Raw genomic sequence first — 16673 nt, 5'->3', positions numbered from 1 at the left:
CTTCCCACAACTCTCTTCTCCCTTCTCCTGGCGGATGATTATACCATTTTTAACTCGTAGCTACCCTCGGGGTGGCTTTGAAGATCAAAAACACGCAACAACAAACACTCTAATTTTTTGATGACGCCTCACTTCTACCTTGCCTCTTTTTTTTTGCCAAAATCACGCACCGGTTTTACATGACTGATGCTAACTGTGACTACAGGATTATCTCCAAACCTGCCTTGCGTAGAAATACTTGACCGATGGAATGCTCCCGTAAAGGCAGCCGTAGTTCCTCGATTAAGCCAACAATACTTTACACAGTCAATCAATACAAGAACAGATGTTTAATATCACATAGAAGAATATCTTCTGGTATCCACGCTCATGCTATCCGTAGTTGTTTGTATGAAAAGTTTACATCCCCCCCCCTTCCCCCCCAACCCCCAATGGGATATCTATACGCATATGAACAAAAACGAATAAGAAAAACAATCAACAAAGCTCTCAACTCCCCCCGAATCTGCCCCCAAACCCGCCCAGATCCCGGCGGAAGAATTTCCCTATGTTCTTCAGATTTTCGTTGAGATTGGAACCCGTCTCCCCCACCTGACCTTGTCCCTGGGCCGCGCCGGAAGACGGCGTAGTAGACGCTGCGCCGGTACCAGCGCCGCTGGGGTTCGCTGCACTCGACGAACTTAGGGGCGTGCCGAATCTATCGACTCCATCTTTCGCTGCGGAGATGAGCGCCGACCCAAGCATGGTCGGGTCGAAGCGAGTCGGGAGGTTCGAGGCGCTGATGGACGCGGCAGCTCCCAAGCCCAGGCCCTGGGAGACGGAGGAAGCGGTGGGAGGGGCTGTGGTCTGCATGGCTGAGAGGATTGGGTTGCTTGACTGGAGGTTAGAGGCGTAGCGATCGGAGGCGCGATGGACCTGGAAGAGTTCGACAAGGTGGTTCTGTTCCTGGCGGCTGCGGATGCCCTTGAGGTCAAGGATTTTGCGGAAGTTGGCGTTGTTGCGGTCCGCGATGTGGATGAGGTATGCTTGGACGAGGGCTTCGGGGGGTGAAGGGTGCACTTGCAGGGTCTTGAGGAGGGCTTCTATCTTGGAGAAGCTGCTGTTAACGCGTTTAACGAAGCTTGCGGGGGCCGGTGCGGGTAGGAGAGACGAGAGGCCGGTTTTGAGGGTGTAGGCGTCGAGAAGCATCTAAGCGTTGAGTCAGACATCCTTAGTCAAGCCACAAAACGGAGATGAAAGGTGGAGGATATACCTGTTCGGCCCCGGTCTCTGAAATGGGTTTGCATTGGGCAATATTCGAGATCAATTGCGTGGACACTAGCTCGACAACATGGTCGGCAAGAGCTCTGGCGTATTGCTGCTTGTGTAGGAACTGCAGGATTTCCGAGGAGGTGTTTTGTGCCTTGGACACGAGCTCAACCACGTAGGGGCTCTGATCACTAACAGCTTCAAGCCGATTCCAAGGCGTATTGCGCATCTCGCGCCATGAGGGCTCCAGATTGATCTCAACTTTCCGCACAAGGCCACGGATTGCGGCAGAGGCAATGCCCATGAAGGAGTCGGCTTGGCTCTGCAGGTCCACGCTCTGCTCGAGGTTTTTATCGAGTCTGCCTTTGATTTTCTCTTCCAGCTGGTTGCAAGTGGTGTAACAGTAATCTGCTGTATTGAGGACCAGGATGAGGTCCTCCAGTGACGGCACATTTGATGGAGTGTGCCCTGTCGGCCGCTCGCTTATGTAGTTGAGGAGCACTTGCTGTGCATATTGATCTAAGTATTTTGCAAAGACCTTGGCCAGGTCCGCAAGACTGGCGCCAGTCGATAGTTTCGCGCACTGCTGGAAGGCATGTCTATAGAAAGTAAAGAGTTCCGTGGAAGACGAGATCACGATGTTGGAGTCGAATTCTTCATCCGGCGGCCGCAGCGGCTGCTGCCGGTACTTGGGGATAAAGGCAGCCAGCTGTTTGTCTTGGGCTTCAACCCATACGCTCAGGTACGGCTCAAAAGCCTCTGAGATCGCCTGGCCAAAGACAGGCGTCTCGGTGGAGGCAAAGGTATCGGTGGAAGGACGGGACGGGCTCGCAAAGCGTCGCTCAAGCGAATGCTCAAAGTCAAGGGTCTCCTGCAGACAAGAAAGTAGAAGATTGACATCAATTGCCTGGCCATTCCGTACGGACCGCGAAAGGATCCCCTTGAAGTCTTCACGCGTTCCCTCGCAGAATACGTTGGCGAGGATCTCATTGACTCTCCACGCCGCCGGGAAGATGGCCGCATACTCCTCATCGTAGATCTTGAGGATGCGCCGGAACCAGGAGTATCTTCGGGAGATGTTGTCCAGCGAGCCCGCCTCTTCGTTATTCCGAAACACCTGTCGGTACTCCCGCAGCTGGAAGTTGCAATACCATGTCACCAGCCGGGACCTCGCGCTCTCCCCCAGGGCATCCATGACCAGACATCCCTCCGACAGCGTCGTCCGCTTCTGCGCCACTTCGCCCTTCGCAAACGCCAGCTCAAAGTCCTCACAGACCTGCTCCAGCAGCTCCCGCTGAATATCCGCCACGTTGCGACTCAGCAGTGCGATCTGGTCGATCGAGCGGTACGACTTGAAGTGCGCCATCAGCTGAATGACGGCCTGCAGCAGCTGGCCGCAATCACGGTACTGCCGCGTCTTGCTCAAGGCCCGCAGCTGGTCGTACGCCGTCGTGAGCATCTGCAGCCGCTTCAGCGCTGTCATCGACTGCGTGAGGTTCTTCTTTGCATTATCCAGCTGCTTGATGTCCGCCGTCATCTCCGTGATCGCCTGTTCTGTCTTGGATGCGCGGTCGCGCACATCGTCGATCTTTTTGAAGAGCTCGGTGAGATCGGCCTTGGCTGTTTGGATGCGCTCAACGCTCTCCGCGTTGGAGGTGACCTGCTCCTCCACCAGCGCAGCGATGTCATTGTCGAGCTCGTCTTCGTATTCGCGGAGGGTCTGGGAAACGTGGGACACGGAGGAGAGGGTGGAAGGATGGGAGAAAATCGTATTTAGATGGTCAATTGGGTCATAGTCGGCTAGGCCATATCATCTCATTAGCATATATCACCCAATAATCAAGGGATTGATGCATTGCCTTACCGGCGTCCAACGGGTCAAGATCCGCCGCGCCGTTGGGCGGCATATGGCCGGTAGAGGAGGGAGTCGAGACGGACATTCCATTAGCTCTTCGGTGTACTCGCTGGGCGCATGCTGTAGTTGTGACGAGTAGGCATCTGTCGCTTGCCCAAGCGAGGACTCAGTGAGCAGAATCAAAGGATGTAACAGGCGTTTTGAGAGCGATGGGGTTCTGGGGTACTATTATTGTTGATTGCGGAAAGCTGTTATTGATAACTTAACGCCAGTGCGGGAACGGTGGTGTGTGCCTTGGCGCTCAGGCATTCATTCATCAACAACTACTTCTAGACCATCAAAGCTATGGCATGTTTAAGCGCAATGTGCGGCTGATGTATATTTATTTCCCTTCTATGTATGTGGACATGATATCGTAGCTCCTAATCAAGAAATACTCCTCTGAGACAAAAAAAAAAAAAAAGAAAACAACAACATAAGATGAGATAGACCCCAAATAGCGATCTTGAAGCCAAATCCATTCGCCAAAACCATGCAGCAAAGCTAACCACCCATATGATAGGGATAAATTGTGTACTCCAGGCGACCACCTTCCTTATGACTTGTGGCGCATTTGGAATAGATATGAGACAAATTATCGTGGAGAATGAGACGTGGCGTCTGGATATTAGACCGCCACAGGAAGAAAAGCTTCTGGAGGCAAGGTACCTTGTGCCTGTAAGGTGAAGGTGAGTCAGCCATGGTGTGTGTCAAGGTCGTGGAGAGTCTTGATGAGAACTTACCTTGAGTTGCTCGAAATTCTTCAATGCAGCCTCCATGTTCCAGCCATTCCCGGACAACGCCATCTCGGAATATTGCAGGGTCATGTTTGTTTTCGAGCTCATCTGCATCACAAGCTGCTCCTGCTGTACCTGGGCTTCTGGCTTTCCAGGCACCGGCAGACCGTATCCTTCAGGTGCCACCGGGGGAGCAGCCGGCACCACTGCAGGCTGAACCGGCAGAACCGGAGCTTGCGTCTCGGGGACCCATGCCTCATGGCCACCATAGGCCCGTAGACACAGAACATCACTGATTACCCTGATGCCTCCGACTCCTCCACCAGGACCCAAAATGAATGTCCTATCAAAACTCCGCACTTCCACTTTTCCACCACTAAGTTCCTCGAACTTTCCGTGCACCATAATCATAAGCCCACCCACTCCTGTGCCACTTTGCCCGGAAGGGTCAGGAAGACCAGGAACCGGGAAACATTCAATAAGCCATTGCTCCGGCTGAGCAACCACCTCAGGGTGCTTGGTTTTAGGTAGAGTATTCCAGACCTCGCGAATCTTTTCCACTCCGACATAAGCACGGGACATCCTGGCCGGGAGATGGCTGATCTTGAGCAGATTTCGACTCTTTTTGATATATGGATCCCATCCGGCGGTCTCAGTCTGTTGAGCTCTTGGCGCAGATGTGTTGACATTTAAGGAGAAAGTGGACCGATTATCGTAAACCCCGTTGAGCAAGTCGTTGCGGTCGTTATCATAGCCCATGAAGAAAGCCCGGACAAAGTTCTCTCCGATTTGACCTTCATCCAGGAAGTGAGGCGGCTGGACGGGGATCGGTGTCTTCTTCTGGGCCGCAATTTCCTCCAGAGTTCGAACCTCGACGTTGTTCAGCACCCGTAGCTTCGGGTACCACTTCATCATAGTATCCTTGAACGTAGGGTCGGCGCTGAAAGGGTTTCCGGTGAGGTCGAGAAATTCGAGGCTCCGGAACTTCCATCGCCAGCCAATCATAGCTTGGGCGTCCTTGAAACTGTTATTCGATAGATCCAAGTTTTTCAGGTCTGGAATTGTCTGGGCCAGGGTTGTGACAACTGCGATATTTGCGAGCTGATTGTCCGCCAGGCTGACACTTTCGACGGCCTCGCGCCTTGTTGTAGAATTATCAAAATTCATCTCCCAAACTTTCATCAATGCCGGGAAAAATTTCGACTCGGTAGAGGTGCTGTTGAATATACCCATGGCCAAGAGATCCGGGTCGCTTCCCAGTTTCGAGAGGTCAAGCAATTTCGTCTGTTGGTAGTATCGCTTGCCCAAGATCGCAGTCATCTTGCTCTTCGTGTCGGCCGTTGAGGGAGCGCCGCCGCTTTGCGCGATGTCCGATAGCATAGGTTGATCCGCCATGCCATTCGCTGATTGCCCATACGTTTCGATCGTGAGAGGTGCACCTGCAAAACTAAACCCATTGAGCTGGAGCATTCTATCCAACAACTCTGGTCGGATAGACACAATGATAGAATCGCCTTCAACCCGCGACTAATGGAAAGTTAGCAAGGCTTAAGAGACCTTGAAACCGCAGTCACCCAAACAAATAAAACGCTCAAGAGAAAACCGATTTGTAGGCATTGCTGATCGTCGTTCTGGATGACCATCCCTGTGAAAACGAAAACAGACCGGAGAGTACGACTGTTGCGTGTTTCTGTCGGTGACCGCCAAATCTGGTGTTGCACATACCTTGGATATTCTTGCGCGGGGGCCAGTTTTCGAGTCGGGTGGAGACAGTTTCTTTTCGAGAAAGGCGAGAAGGCTTTCGAGGCCGCCATCACGGTTGGACGCTGCTTTGCTCTGTTTCCAGCCACGAACGCTAACTTGTTCCAAGCCTCCTCCACGGGGTCCCTGTCGAATATTCGCCTGAGAGTCCGTATTGCTGGCAATCGCTTTCTGAATCGCATTTAATGCCCTATCCCGGGTCGGACCCCGTCCACCAGTCGAGGTACGACCACTGTCGCCGCGCGCCCTCTTTCCACGACCTCGAGCGGCACCCCCATCCATTGACAAGTCACCATCGCGGTCAATCCGAGTCGCACCCCGCTTGCGAATTCCCCCGCGATCAGAAGCACCGGAGCGAGTACGGGAGCCTTTGCCCTTCATGGTGTATAATTGAGGAGAACAGAATATCGAGGGGTTTAAGGTGAAAAGTGGTGACCGTTTCGAGGTAGGAAGAGGCGAAAAAAGCGCCGTGCGCCTCGAGAACCCGAGTTCCACTTAGCGATGCGACATGCAACAAAAAGAATGACGAGGGGTAGGAATATCAGAAGAGGATATAGCAAGTACAAGGACCTGCTAATTGCGAGGAATAAGCAGGCAGGAGTAGATGTGTCGATTAATATTGGACAAAAAGTGGGAGAGAGCAGCCTCTGAGTGAGGTTTGAAGACTGTTCAGCAAAAGTCGAGGAACAAAAAAGGTGACGTGAATCAATGAAAGCATTTCCGCAGGCTCCTGCCCGGTCACGTGCCGTTTGTTCTGGATGTCGCTGGTGCCTGAGTGCAACTCCGATTGGTGCCTGGTACAATGGGGTGGGCGCCTTCTATAACAAAAAGTCCACGGTCATTCATAATATCAAATCCTGCAGCTGTAGATATCAATTGCCTCTGTGGTGTAGTTGGTTATCACGTGAGTCTCATATAACAGAATATGATCAGAAGATCAACTTCTGAGACATCTCAAGGTCGGGAGTTCGATCCTCCCCGGAGGCAGTTCTTTTTTCTTTTCTCTTTTTTTCCCCCTTCATTTTTAAATTCAATATACTGCACTACTTTTATGTCCTTGCTGGTCAGCGTCAATGGACTGTGCTGTTCAATTCTGACCATATAAGGTCCTATCACTGATTGGCCTCGTAGCTTTTCCCCTACTTCTCTAGTTCGGTCCTACTTGGAATCTTGTGCACATATACTGTATGTTCCGCTTCTGTTTTTTTCCCATATGGACTCTATATATATATTCGATTGACTGGATCAGGATCTCAAGCGAGCCTAGTAACCATCTACTAAAACAAGGACAGCGATGTTACTCCATATATCCTGATATCCCCATCGGAACAAACTTACACTCAAGCTTGATATTGACAGATACCTCAGGACTAACACAATAGGCAGCAATATCGAAGGAGCATCCCAACGCAAAAATAGACTATGTTGAGCAACAGGCAAGCCACATCGTCCATCGTTTGAGGGTTTCCTCCTCAATATCATCATGGATGTCCCAATGAGTGACACCCTTGAACGTGCCGTCAGACGTGACGACCATTCCGGAAGCCTTCAATTTCAACGTGAGGGTATACGGAACATCCATTTCCGAGCGCTTCGCTACAGTCTTGACAACGACTCTTGTATGAAGTGGTCCCCTTACAGGGGCCTCGATTATGGTCACCTTGATGGTCGTCTCACCCAACCACCCTGAACTCATGCTTGGTGGAAACCTCCGTACAGACCTTCTTATCCAGTACAAATGGATTTCCGGTCTCGCAGGTGGTCCCCACCTTGAGCTCGAAGCCATGCGCATGCTCGAATGCTGACGAGGTCGTCTCGGACCGAGTGAAGGTCAACGTCAAGGGTTACTCGACAGATCTGTTGTTGTTCTGCGCCTTGGATCAAAGCACCACATCCTTGGTGTTGAGCACCTGCCCCTGCGCAGGGTGGTACTTTATCCCGACTGCCTCCATGTCCCCGTAGAGATATGGCGGGCGTTCCCCCAGCACCGCATCGTGTGGGAAGGGAAAAGACGATAGATGTGAGATGCCCCTGCCCCCCTGCCCCCCCGGCTCAGACGTCAAGTCAATCGGTATCGCCTCCGATGGCAGCAGTATACACATCCATGCCCAATGGGAGTCATATTACAGCAAGAAATTGAATACCCATGAGTGGCAGAACCGCAGCTCTCTTTGTCTCGGGGTTGAAACCTATCGCGTGAGATAGTTTACCAAGACCCAAGGCTGGCGCCACGAAGTATAATGCATGCTTCCCATCGGGGATGGTCAGTAGTCCTTGAGGTTATGAAGGTCTCGAGTGTTCTGACTGCCAGGTGTTGAAGAGAGGGAGTAGATAAGAGAAAGCATGGAGGATGTAGTATAAGCCACGTGATCAGGTGTCAACGGGTGCCTGAGGAACTATGGATTGAATTAACCAATCAGCAAATGCTCTCTGTCCTTTTGTAATACCGATACTTACACACCATTTCCCCCACGCTTTATCGTGTATTAATTACGCTCGTTACCCTTTCAATTATGCTTACGAAGTACGAACTGCAACTCGCTCTGAGGCAGTGATCGTTTAGTTTGTTTGAGGTTCATCAGGACAGCCTGTTCCAAAGATCAAGCAAGCGTCCAAGAGGTGAAGCCCCGCGAACTCTTGATTCTGCCATTTGCCAATGGTTCATTCCGCTCATTAACCCTGTCCAAATGTGAGTTTCTCCCTTGTTCTCTTCCATTTACGCTTGATGGAAGCAATTGAGCTCACTTCTATACTCCGATAGCTCCGTTACCCTACATTCCCTCCGTGCGGGCACTAGCCAGCTGGTTGCTGATCGATTCTTGAACCATTGCTCAACATACTCCTGCTTGCGACCACATGATTGTCGCACATTGAAGAGATGCCTGCCAAGTCCCGATTTACGAGGCTTGATGCTTTCGCAAAAACAGTCGAGGATGCTCGCGTCCGAACCACCTCCGGAGGCATCGTCACCATCGCCTCTCTAATCGTCATACTGTATCTGGTCTGGGGAGAATGGGTTGATTATCGAAGGGTGGTGGTTCTTCCGGAATTGGTTGTGGACAAGTCTAGAGGTACGATTAGCGCTGCATTTCGGTGATGGATGAGAGAGGAGGTGACCGAAGGGAATCGAGCTGATCGTGAACAATGGTGTCGGAATAGGCGAGCGGATGGAAATTCATATGAACATCACTTTCCCTCGGTTACCGTGCGAGTTGGTAACCCTTGACGTGATGGATGTCTCGGGCGAACAGCAAGTCGGGGTGGCCCACGGAGTGAACAAGGTGCGCCTGAGCTCGCCTGCGGAGGGAGGCCATGTGCTGGACATCCGATCATTGGATCTGTAAGACGTGCCTCAATTTCTCCAGGAATACTGTGAAAACATCGCTGACGTTTCGATTTCACAGACATTCCAAAGACGAGGTCGCCAAACACCTCGATCCCAACTACTGCGGCGACTGCGGCGGCGCCGACCCTCTCCCTGGCGCCATCAAGCCGGGATGCTGCAACACCTGCGACGAAGTGCGGGAGGCCTATGCGGCCAAGAACTGGGCTTTTGGCAAGGGCGCCAACATCGAGCAGTGCGAGCGCGAGGGCTACACGGCACGCATTGACGCGCAGCGCCGCGAAGGATGCCGGCTTGAGGGTGTGCTGCGCGTGAACAAGGTCGTGGGCAACTTCCACATCGCGCCCGGCCGCAGCTTCACCAACGGCAACATCCACGTGCACGACACACAGGCCTACTTCGACCTCGACCTCCCCGACGATGCAAAGCACACCATGGAGCACGAGATCCACCAGCTGCGCTTCGGCCCCCAGCTGCCGGACGAGCTGTCCGCCCGCTGGCAGTGGACCGACCACCACCATACCAACCCGCTCGACAACACCCACCAGGAGACCAACGACCCGGCCTACAATTTCGTCTACTTCGTCAAGGTCGTCTCCACCTCCTATCTGCCCCTCGGCTGGGACCCGCTCTTCTCCTCCGCCCTCCACAGCACCTACGAGAAGGCGCCCCTCGGCGCCCACGGCATCGGCTACGGCGCCTCCGGCAGCATCGAGACGCACCAGTACTCCGTGACCTCGCACAAGCGCTCCCTGCGCGGCGGCGACGCCGAGGACGAGGGCCACAAGGAACGCCTGCACGCCGCAAACGGTATCCCCGGCGTCTTCTTCAACTACGACATCTCCCCCATGAAGGTCATCAACCGCGAGGCCCGCCCAAAGACCCTCTCCAGCTTCCTGACGGGCGTCTGCGCCATCATCGGTGGTACGCTGACCGTTGCCGCGGCGATCGACCGTGGTCTGTACGAGGGTGCCTTGCGTGTGAAGAAGTTGCATTCCAACTAGATATCCCCAGTCCAGTCCACAATCAGAAGCCAGGGGGAAAAAAAAATTATAAAAAAGAAAAAGAAAACACCAAACCAAACTTACATCCCGAACTCGACGTTTAGAAAAAACAGTATAGTACATCGGCTGTATGTAACCTTTCACACTTTTTCTTCTCTTTTAACTCGTTCTGGGGGACGTGTGATAGCGGGTTCTAGGGGGCACGTAGGCGTTTCTTCCGGTATTCTACTTTAGCAATCGTTGTGTGTTTCTATTTCGCAGCCGCAAGTCTTCTGCCCAAGTGTGACAGTACATCCATCACCTTACTGTACCAAAGATCGAGTGGATCAGAATCAGTTCAGCATCTAAAGTGTCTCTTAACATGAGTTCGAGGCCGGTCTTCTATGGTTTAAAAGATAAAGTTCTCGATAGGCGAACCGAACCACACTACGGACTCTTGAGGAGCAAAGTATATTGCATATTCGGTCAATCTGTATGCAAGACATGTCCTTACTAGATGCACAAAAGCCAGTCAAAGGACCACCGACAAGAAGGGGTCTCTTTCCCAGAAAGCAAAAGAGGAAAAAAGAGAAATCTGAACCACCCATTCCGCCACACCGCACCGAAAGCAGAAAAAGGAGGGAATAAGGGAAGGACAGCAGATTGAAGCAGTACCGTGGACGCCAGACCCTTTCTCGTAACTCCATGAAATGCGCAATGCAGTGGAGCAAATGCTATGACAAATCGAAGTGGAAGGAACAAAACGGCAAGTTGAGGTCCCGTATGGGTACTCTAGGCAGTCTAGCTCTAGGGTGCGTCATCAAAGTGGGAATAGTAGGAAATTGATGAAAGAGTAGAGGGCTGGAAGGGTTGAGAGGATAAGGAAAGATATCACAACGGTTGGACGCAATCGCAGACGCTGATGCAAGAGACAAAAGGAGATCAAGGTAGAAAAAAAAAGAAAGATGTAAGACAATGAGAGGATGTTTTCAGGTCGATAAGGTATGAGAGAGAGAAAGACTAATATTGCATAGGAGCCCCATTGCTGAAATACCCAGTAGGTTGGGCAACAGGCTGCGTTGGTGGATACATGGGTGGTGTTTGCGGTGGTTGATTGTATGGCCCAAACCAAGATTGACGTCGTGGCTCATCAGCGTGGTACGACTGGTTGAGGGCATCCCAAGTGTGACTCGCGGCGGGAAGGTTGTAAACACTGCTGTGCTGACCGCTTTGCAGCCCGTAGTTGGCTGGTGGTGTCATAGCGAGCTGCTGGTGCTGCCAATGTTGTTGGCGCTGCGCGATCGCATGTTGCACCATCTGGTTCGACATTCCTTCCTTGATGTGCTTCTTCTCCCGCTCACGAGCGTCGATCGCACCCACAAGGCCCATGGGGTCGACGGGAGGCGACTGTTTGCTCTTCTCGCTAGAGATATTGAAGAAGGAGGATCCCGTCATACGAGCTACATGCTCCTGCTCCCGAGCGGAGAGATGAGATGAGATATCGTTATAATTCAGCATGCTACTGGCACCACGGGAACGAGGTCGGGGATGAGGTTCTCTGGGGACTGTCATTTGAGACTGAGAGCGGGTATGTGCCATCCAGTCACCGGAGAGTGGTCTCCGCGGTGGAGGCGTCGTAGAGGTTGTGCGATGGTGATGTACTTGGATTGGCGGGCTGGGAGCTGCGCGTTGCTGGACAAACTGTTCTGGTGTTAGACCGCCAGGGGTGACTGGGCGTGTAGCAGCCATGCCAGGTTGCCACAACATGCTGCGACGAAATTCGTCCTGACTGGGAGACCGGGAATGAGGAAGGTCCTTCAGATGAGTAGGCACTGCGTATCGCTGCTTCTCCGTTGCATCGGAATCAGTCCTGTGGTGTGCGGATTTCTTCAGAGTATCTGATGTGCTCGGCCGTCCAGTGGTCGGCAGATAGGTGAGCGTTGGTCCAAAATCCACGGTTGGAATGTCAGAGTTGTTTCGCGATTCCTGGTCGAGCGAGTAGTGTGCATCCCCAATGACAAGGTCTTTCTTGGGCTCCATTCCGACGGTTTTCATTACCCCCATTCTGGGTTTCGTGGAGCGTACAGACTTCTTGCTATAAACCGACTCGTGGGTACTAGCGTAGTCAGGGGACGTTGTAGACGCATCGTCGTAAACGCTCTCGTCATCGACCTGGCGATCTTCATCAGTCGAAGGGAACGACAACTGACGTGATGTGACCCAGTTCAGAACTTCCTCGTCCACCGTGTGGCGGAGGTCATCGTAGGTGGGCTCGGCGGGGCTCTGAGAGTCCAGTTCCTTGGGCTGCTGTGAGGGCAATGGTTTCCTTTTCACGACTTTTACGGGATCTGCAGAGACATTGTTTCCGGTTGGCTTGACCAGTGGCGGACCAAAGACGCTGTTGGGGTTTGCGGTGGCTGGGGGAGTCTGCTCTTGAGATTTGAGTGCCTCACGGCTTGAATTTGACGAGCTGTCAGTGCTGTCAGACCCCAAGGACCAGATGTTTTGTGCAGTTGACACGTGTTGAGTTGATTCGTCAGATTCCTGGATCCCAGAACGGTCCGACGCATGCAAGGCCAAGCTGGCCATACTCATTTTCCCAGCAGCAGCGAGCTGAGTGAGGGTAGTGTCCGACATTCTGTTGTTCATCTTTCTTAGATCCGGCGAAGGCAGCGGCCGATGAGAAGGAGTGTCTCCGGGAGCATGCATAAATGCGGGTGGCATCGAAACAGGGTCAGGAGGAGATTGAGGGCGGAGATCCTCCCCAATGGCTTCGGCCTCAGGGTCTGGATGCAGCTTCCAGTCGTTCTCACTGCTACGATCGCTGACACGGGTAGTACCAGTCAGGCCCCGTTCACTTGGGGCCAGATCTTGATCGGAGGATGATGGGGAGCTCTCCAAGGCCGAAGTCTGCGCCCGTTTACGAATGAAATTTATACCAGTTGTATCCGAAGAGCCTCGGGCATGGTAAGCTGAGGCAAGGGAATCCTCCTTCGGTGATTCATGAAGGATGGTATCCGCGGACTGGTTGTATTCAGGTCGACTCTCGGGTAGCCCATTGAGACGAGAAACACCAGCGGACACGTTACTGTACCGGCTTGGAAGGCTAGCTCTGAAGCGCGGCTTCTTGGAAGAGATACTGCTGGTTCTGCTACCCACCGCGGCCATATGGCGCGCTGTCGCATCCTTCAGCTGTTTTCTCCACTCCGCCTCGGTCCAGTCGTGGCTGCCGGGCACCTGCATCAGATTCGCGACATCCAAGATGTCCAGGTAACCGTAGCGCTGATGGTTCGGGAATGCGAACATGATGCTCTTAATATGGTTTGTTGCGGCAATGAGACGTGTCGGCCGTCCGTAGAGGTTGAAGGTATCGAAGGTGGGAACGAGGAAGCGAACCATCATCTCAAAACCAGAAATGGCGGGATGCACCTCGGGCATAACAAAGACGAATCCCTCAGAAGCCGATTCCGGCTGTGAATGGATTGTAACGGTGCCTTCAATTTTGACGAGTGTCGATTGGTCAATCAGAGCTTTGGACTGGGGGTATATGGCATAGGCAGAGTAGGCATTGGTGATAGTCGCGATCGGTTTGGCTTTCTTGGTCTTTTTTGTGTCATAGAACTTAATATCCCCGGTGATCATTTTTGGAGCCCGGTCGTAGGCGGACTTCTTCAGTGACTTCTGGGCCTTCTGATATTCTTTCTCGTTAGGAGGGGTGATGACAAACCAGCAGCGTCGCCATGGTGTCCCTGCTCCAAATCGGACACGGGCCCAGTCTTCCTGCTTGAATCGGTTGCGGTCCAAAATCGAACGGATGTTGTTGAGATGTTTGCCTTTGCCAGCGATGATTGAACCCGTGTAGGCTTCATATAAAGAGGTATGCTCGAATAAAGCCAGACGAATGGCCGATGCCCACTGTGTCAACGAATGAAACGAATTGAAATGTAGGAGATACCGATTTTGGCCGGCAGAGCATACGCTCAATACATTCTTGAGCGGCTCCATCGCTTGATTTCTGGTAGGTAATGTCTCGATCTGCGCCTCACAGAAGATGTGTTAAGAGAGAATGCATGCAATGTTTTCCAGCAGTACTCACCACTTTGATGGAACCATCTGCCAGGTTAATGAATGTCGATGGGACTTCTTCTCCCTCTGCTGCTGCGTCCAGCGCAGCAGCGTCCCATACTGAAAGCACCGTTCCAATGAGCTGGGCATAGCATTCGACCCACTGTCTGTCAGAATAAGGCCGGCCATCTGGATGAGTTTGAATCAGTCTATACTTTCGCAATTCGAAAACGACTTATTCCGGGAGCCACGTACGGTTATCCAGATCATTCAACTTCAAAAAGTATCCTTCGTGGTACAGTTTGTTTGCATGGTTGTTGAGAAAGGTGAATATAGGCTGCAGTTCAGGTGGAGTATCTTCTGACAGTTCCATGAACGGGGGATCATGTGTGAAGATGGTCGATGCCGGGCGTGACATCCGCCGTTCTGCTTTTGTCGTTGACTGCAATGGTGAGCCATCGATCGGTGAAGGCGTATCGAGAGATAGAGTATCGTATCTGGGCGGGGAATTGTTCAACGCTATCGAGGCCGATGCTGTACGATGATGCTTCTCGGCGTTTTCCTTGCGGGACGAGCCACCGAAGGCCGACATGAAAGAGCGCACTGATAACGCAAGGGGTTATCAGACACCGTCATCCGGAATGTGGATCGAAAGACGATCATTTACTCACCACGCGAAAGAACCATCTTGTTCGAGGTCTAGACCCTAACCTGACCTATGATGGAAGGATACACTCTCTCGTCGATATGAGAGGGGGAAAAAAAAGAACTGGCGCAACTGCCAGACTCACACAAGGACAACGGAGATATCGCTCAACAGCCACGCAATCCAGGTCAAAAAGATGGGAAAATCGCAGCAGGCCGTTACAGAATCAGGACGAACAACGAGGAGTTAAGAGTAAAGGAAAGGAGAAGATGTGTGTTGAATCCGGCTCCTCCGCACGGAGGAAGCAACGGGGTCTCAGGGCCCGCCAAGAGTAGTAGTTATTGGCAAGACGATTCCATGTAGGTTATATTCCTTGCCGACTGCTGAAAGAGACAAATATAGCGTAAGAAAGGAGTGGAAGGACAATGACAGCCAAGAAAGCGGGCGATGAGGGAAAAGTCTGGTTTGCAAGCGCCTGACTTGGATATTCGCAGTCACTGGGCCACCTTGTGTCTCAGTTAACCTCTTGATCAGTGTGGATAGAGAGTGAGGCGGGGGGGAAGCGGCAAGTCGGGAGTAAAATCGGGGAAGAGGGTTGATGAGAAAGGAAAACTGATAGGATATAGTTAGAAAGATTGACCGGGAGAGAAATTCGGAGAAACGAATGAAGAGGAAGAAAGTAAATAATAATTGAGAGAGAGGATATGGGAAGGAATAATGATGAAAGATGAAAGAGAAGAACGTTAGGTTGTACTCTGTAGATAGATAGGTACCTAGTCTCCATAGTCGTAAGAATACAGAGTAGTAGGTAATAATAATAATAGTAGCGTACAGTCGTAGTAGTTCAGTTGGGACCTAAGAGGATGAGGATCCTCTAATGCGTGGGTCTGACAGGAAGGAAGAGCGGTAATGGTAAGGGTAATACAGTTACACAGCACACTCACCACACTCAGACAAGGTCTTGTACCTTACCTACTCCGTAGGTTGATTCACCAGGAAGGATATTGCGCTTTCTTTTCGCTTGTTTGTGTACTGTGCGGTATTCGATTCTTTCAGCTTGTGTGGCGGTGTCACAAGTAGTAGAAGAAGAAGAATAGTAAGATCAGTGGACACTGAAGACCCGTCAGGAGAAATATTGGATTTTTTAGTTCAGACCCTCAATAGGAGGGATAGTGTATTAGGAGAAGGACGAGGAGGTAGATAGATAGATAGATAGTTTAGAGTATTATAATTATCAGTGGGAATGGATAGTTGATAGACAGATAGTACTATGGGGAAGAAAGACATGAATGAGATCAGTTCCAAGATATCGTTTACTTAGTTCTTATGATGATTATGGTGATGAGTATCAGCCAAAACTGCCAGACACACAGTTCAAGATCAAGTTCGAGAGCCAACAGGTTCAAGGATTCGGCTCGACGCTTAGTTTTTAGTCTCTGTCTGGCGTCATCGTTCTTTTTCCTTTGATCTGCTAATCATATCTGATGAGGTACCTACTTTTGTACCTATTTGAATTGAGGGTTGTTCTTCTTCCTTGAATCTTTTACTACTACTACTACTATTATTTTACTTACCTACAGTAACTGAATGTAAGAGAAAATAATAGATTGGATCATTCCATCCCCCATGATGTGATCAGACACCTTTCCTCTCTCTCTCTCCCAGCCAGACTATTTAGTATCCGTACTATGGCCACAAGTCCATTCATAGATTCGACAAATCTAACCGTTACCCATCATCATTGGCGCTTGGCTCCTTTTGTGACGCGGCCATACGCCATGCTCATCCTGAAAGATCCAACCACCCCCCGCGGGTACGGGAGTAGGCAGATAGAATAAATAACATCACTCTATCTCTCCTTCTTGACGGACTAAAGTAGTTTAATATATCGAATAGGGGTCAAAGAGATTGATTCACTATCGAAAAGGAGAGCAGTTGAGAGAGAGAGGGAGAGAGAGAGAGAGAGAGAGTCAATCATCGTAAGAAACGAAGATGG

At 51.4% G+C, this 16673-nt stretch overlaps 4 protein-coding genes and 1 non-coding gene across 5 annotated transcripts, besides 2 other annotated features; 2 read left to right on the top strand and 3 right to left on the bottom strand.

Annotated features, from left to right (window-relative positions):
• Positions 1–489: 489 nt before the first annotated feature.
• Positions 490–3188, bottom strand: ACLA_029560 (putative GARP complex subunit Vps53; the record flags this gene model as incomplete). Its single annotated transcript, XM_001269651.1, has 3 exons — positions 490–1188; positions 1253–3048; positions 3113–3188. The coding sequence occupies 3 exons, from the start codon at positions 3186–3188 to the stop codon at positions 490–492; spliced, it is 2571 nt and encodes an 856-aa protein (XP_001269652.1).
• Positions 3189–3770: 582 nt separating this feature from the next.
• On the bottom strand, positions 3771–6021 carry ACLA_029550 (mRNA export factor mexA; the record flags this gene model as incomplete). Its single annotated transcript, XM_001269650.1, has 3 exons — positions 3771–3818; positions 3886–5406; positions 5605–6021. The coding sequence occupies 3 exons, from the start codon at positions 6019–6021 to the stop codon at positions 3771–3773; spliced, it is 1986 nt and encodes a 661-aa protein (XP_001269651.1).
• A 497-nt stretch (positions 6022–6518) lies between these two features.
• ACLA_029540 lies at positions 6519–6627 on the top strand. The gene has a single exon. It is a non-coding gene; the product is annotated as a tRNA-Met (tRNA).
• Positions 6628–8518: 1891 nt separating this feature from the next.
• Positions 8519–9987, top strand: ACLA_029530 (retrograde cargo receptor ERV46; the record flags this gene model as incomplete). The annotated part of the gene is made up of 3 exons (XM_001269649.1): positions 8519–8711; positions 8800–8980; positions 9045–9987. 3 exons carry the CDS (start codon positions 8519–8521, stop codon positions 9985–9987), a joined length of 1317 nt encoding a protein of 438 aa, XP_001269650.1.
• Positions 9988–10986: 999 nt separating this feature from the next.
• ACLA_029520 (PH domain protein) lies at positions 10987–14623 on the bottom strand (the record flags this gene model as incomplete). The annotated part of the gene is made up of 3 exons (XM_001269648.1): positions 10987–14007; positions 14063–14220; positions 14287–14623. The coding sequence occupies 3 exons, from the start codon at positions 14621–14623 to the stop codon at positions 10987–10989; spliced, it is 3516 nt and encodes a 1171-aa protein (XP_001269649.1).
• Positions 14624–16614: 1991 nt separating this feature from the next.
• Positions 16615–16647: a microsatellite.
• Positions 16616–16647: a microsatellite.
• Positions 16648–16673: the final 26 nt, after the last annotated feature.

This window comes from Aspergillus clavatus, genomic scaffold, assembly GCF_000002715.2.
Source record: "Aspergillus clavatus NRRL 1 1099423829805 genomic scaffold, whole genome shotgun sequence".
NCBI lineage: Eukaryota > Fungi > Ascomycota > Eurotiomycetes > Eurotiales > Aspergillaceae > Aspergillus > Aspergillus clavatus.
This window is presented reverse-complemented; position numbering and strand designations above follow the sequence as displayed.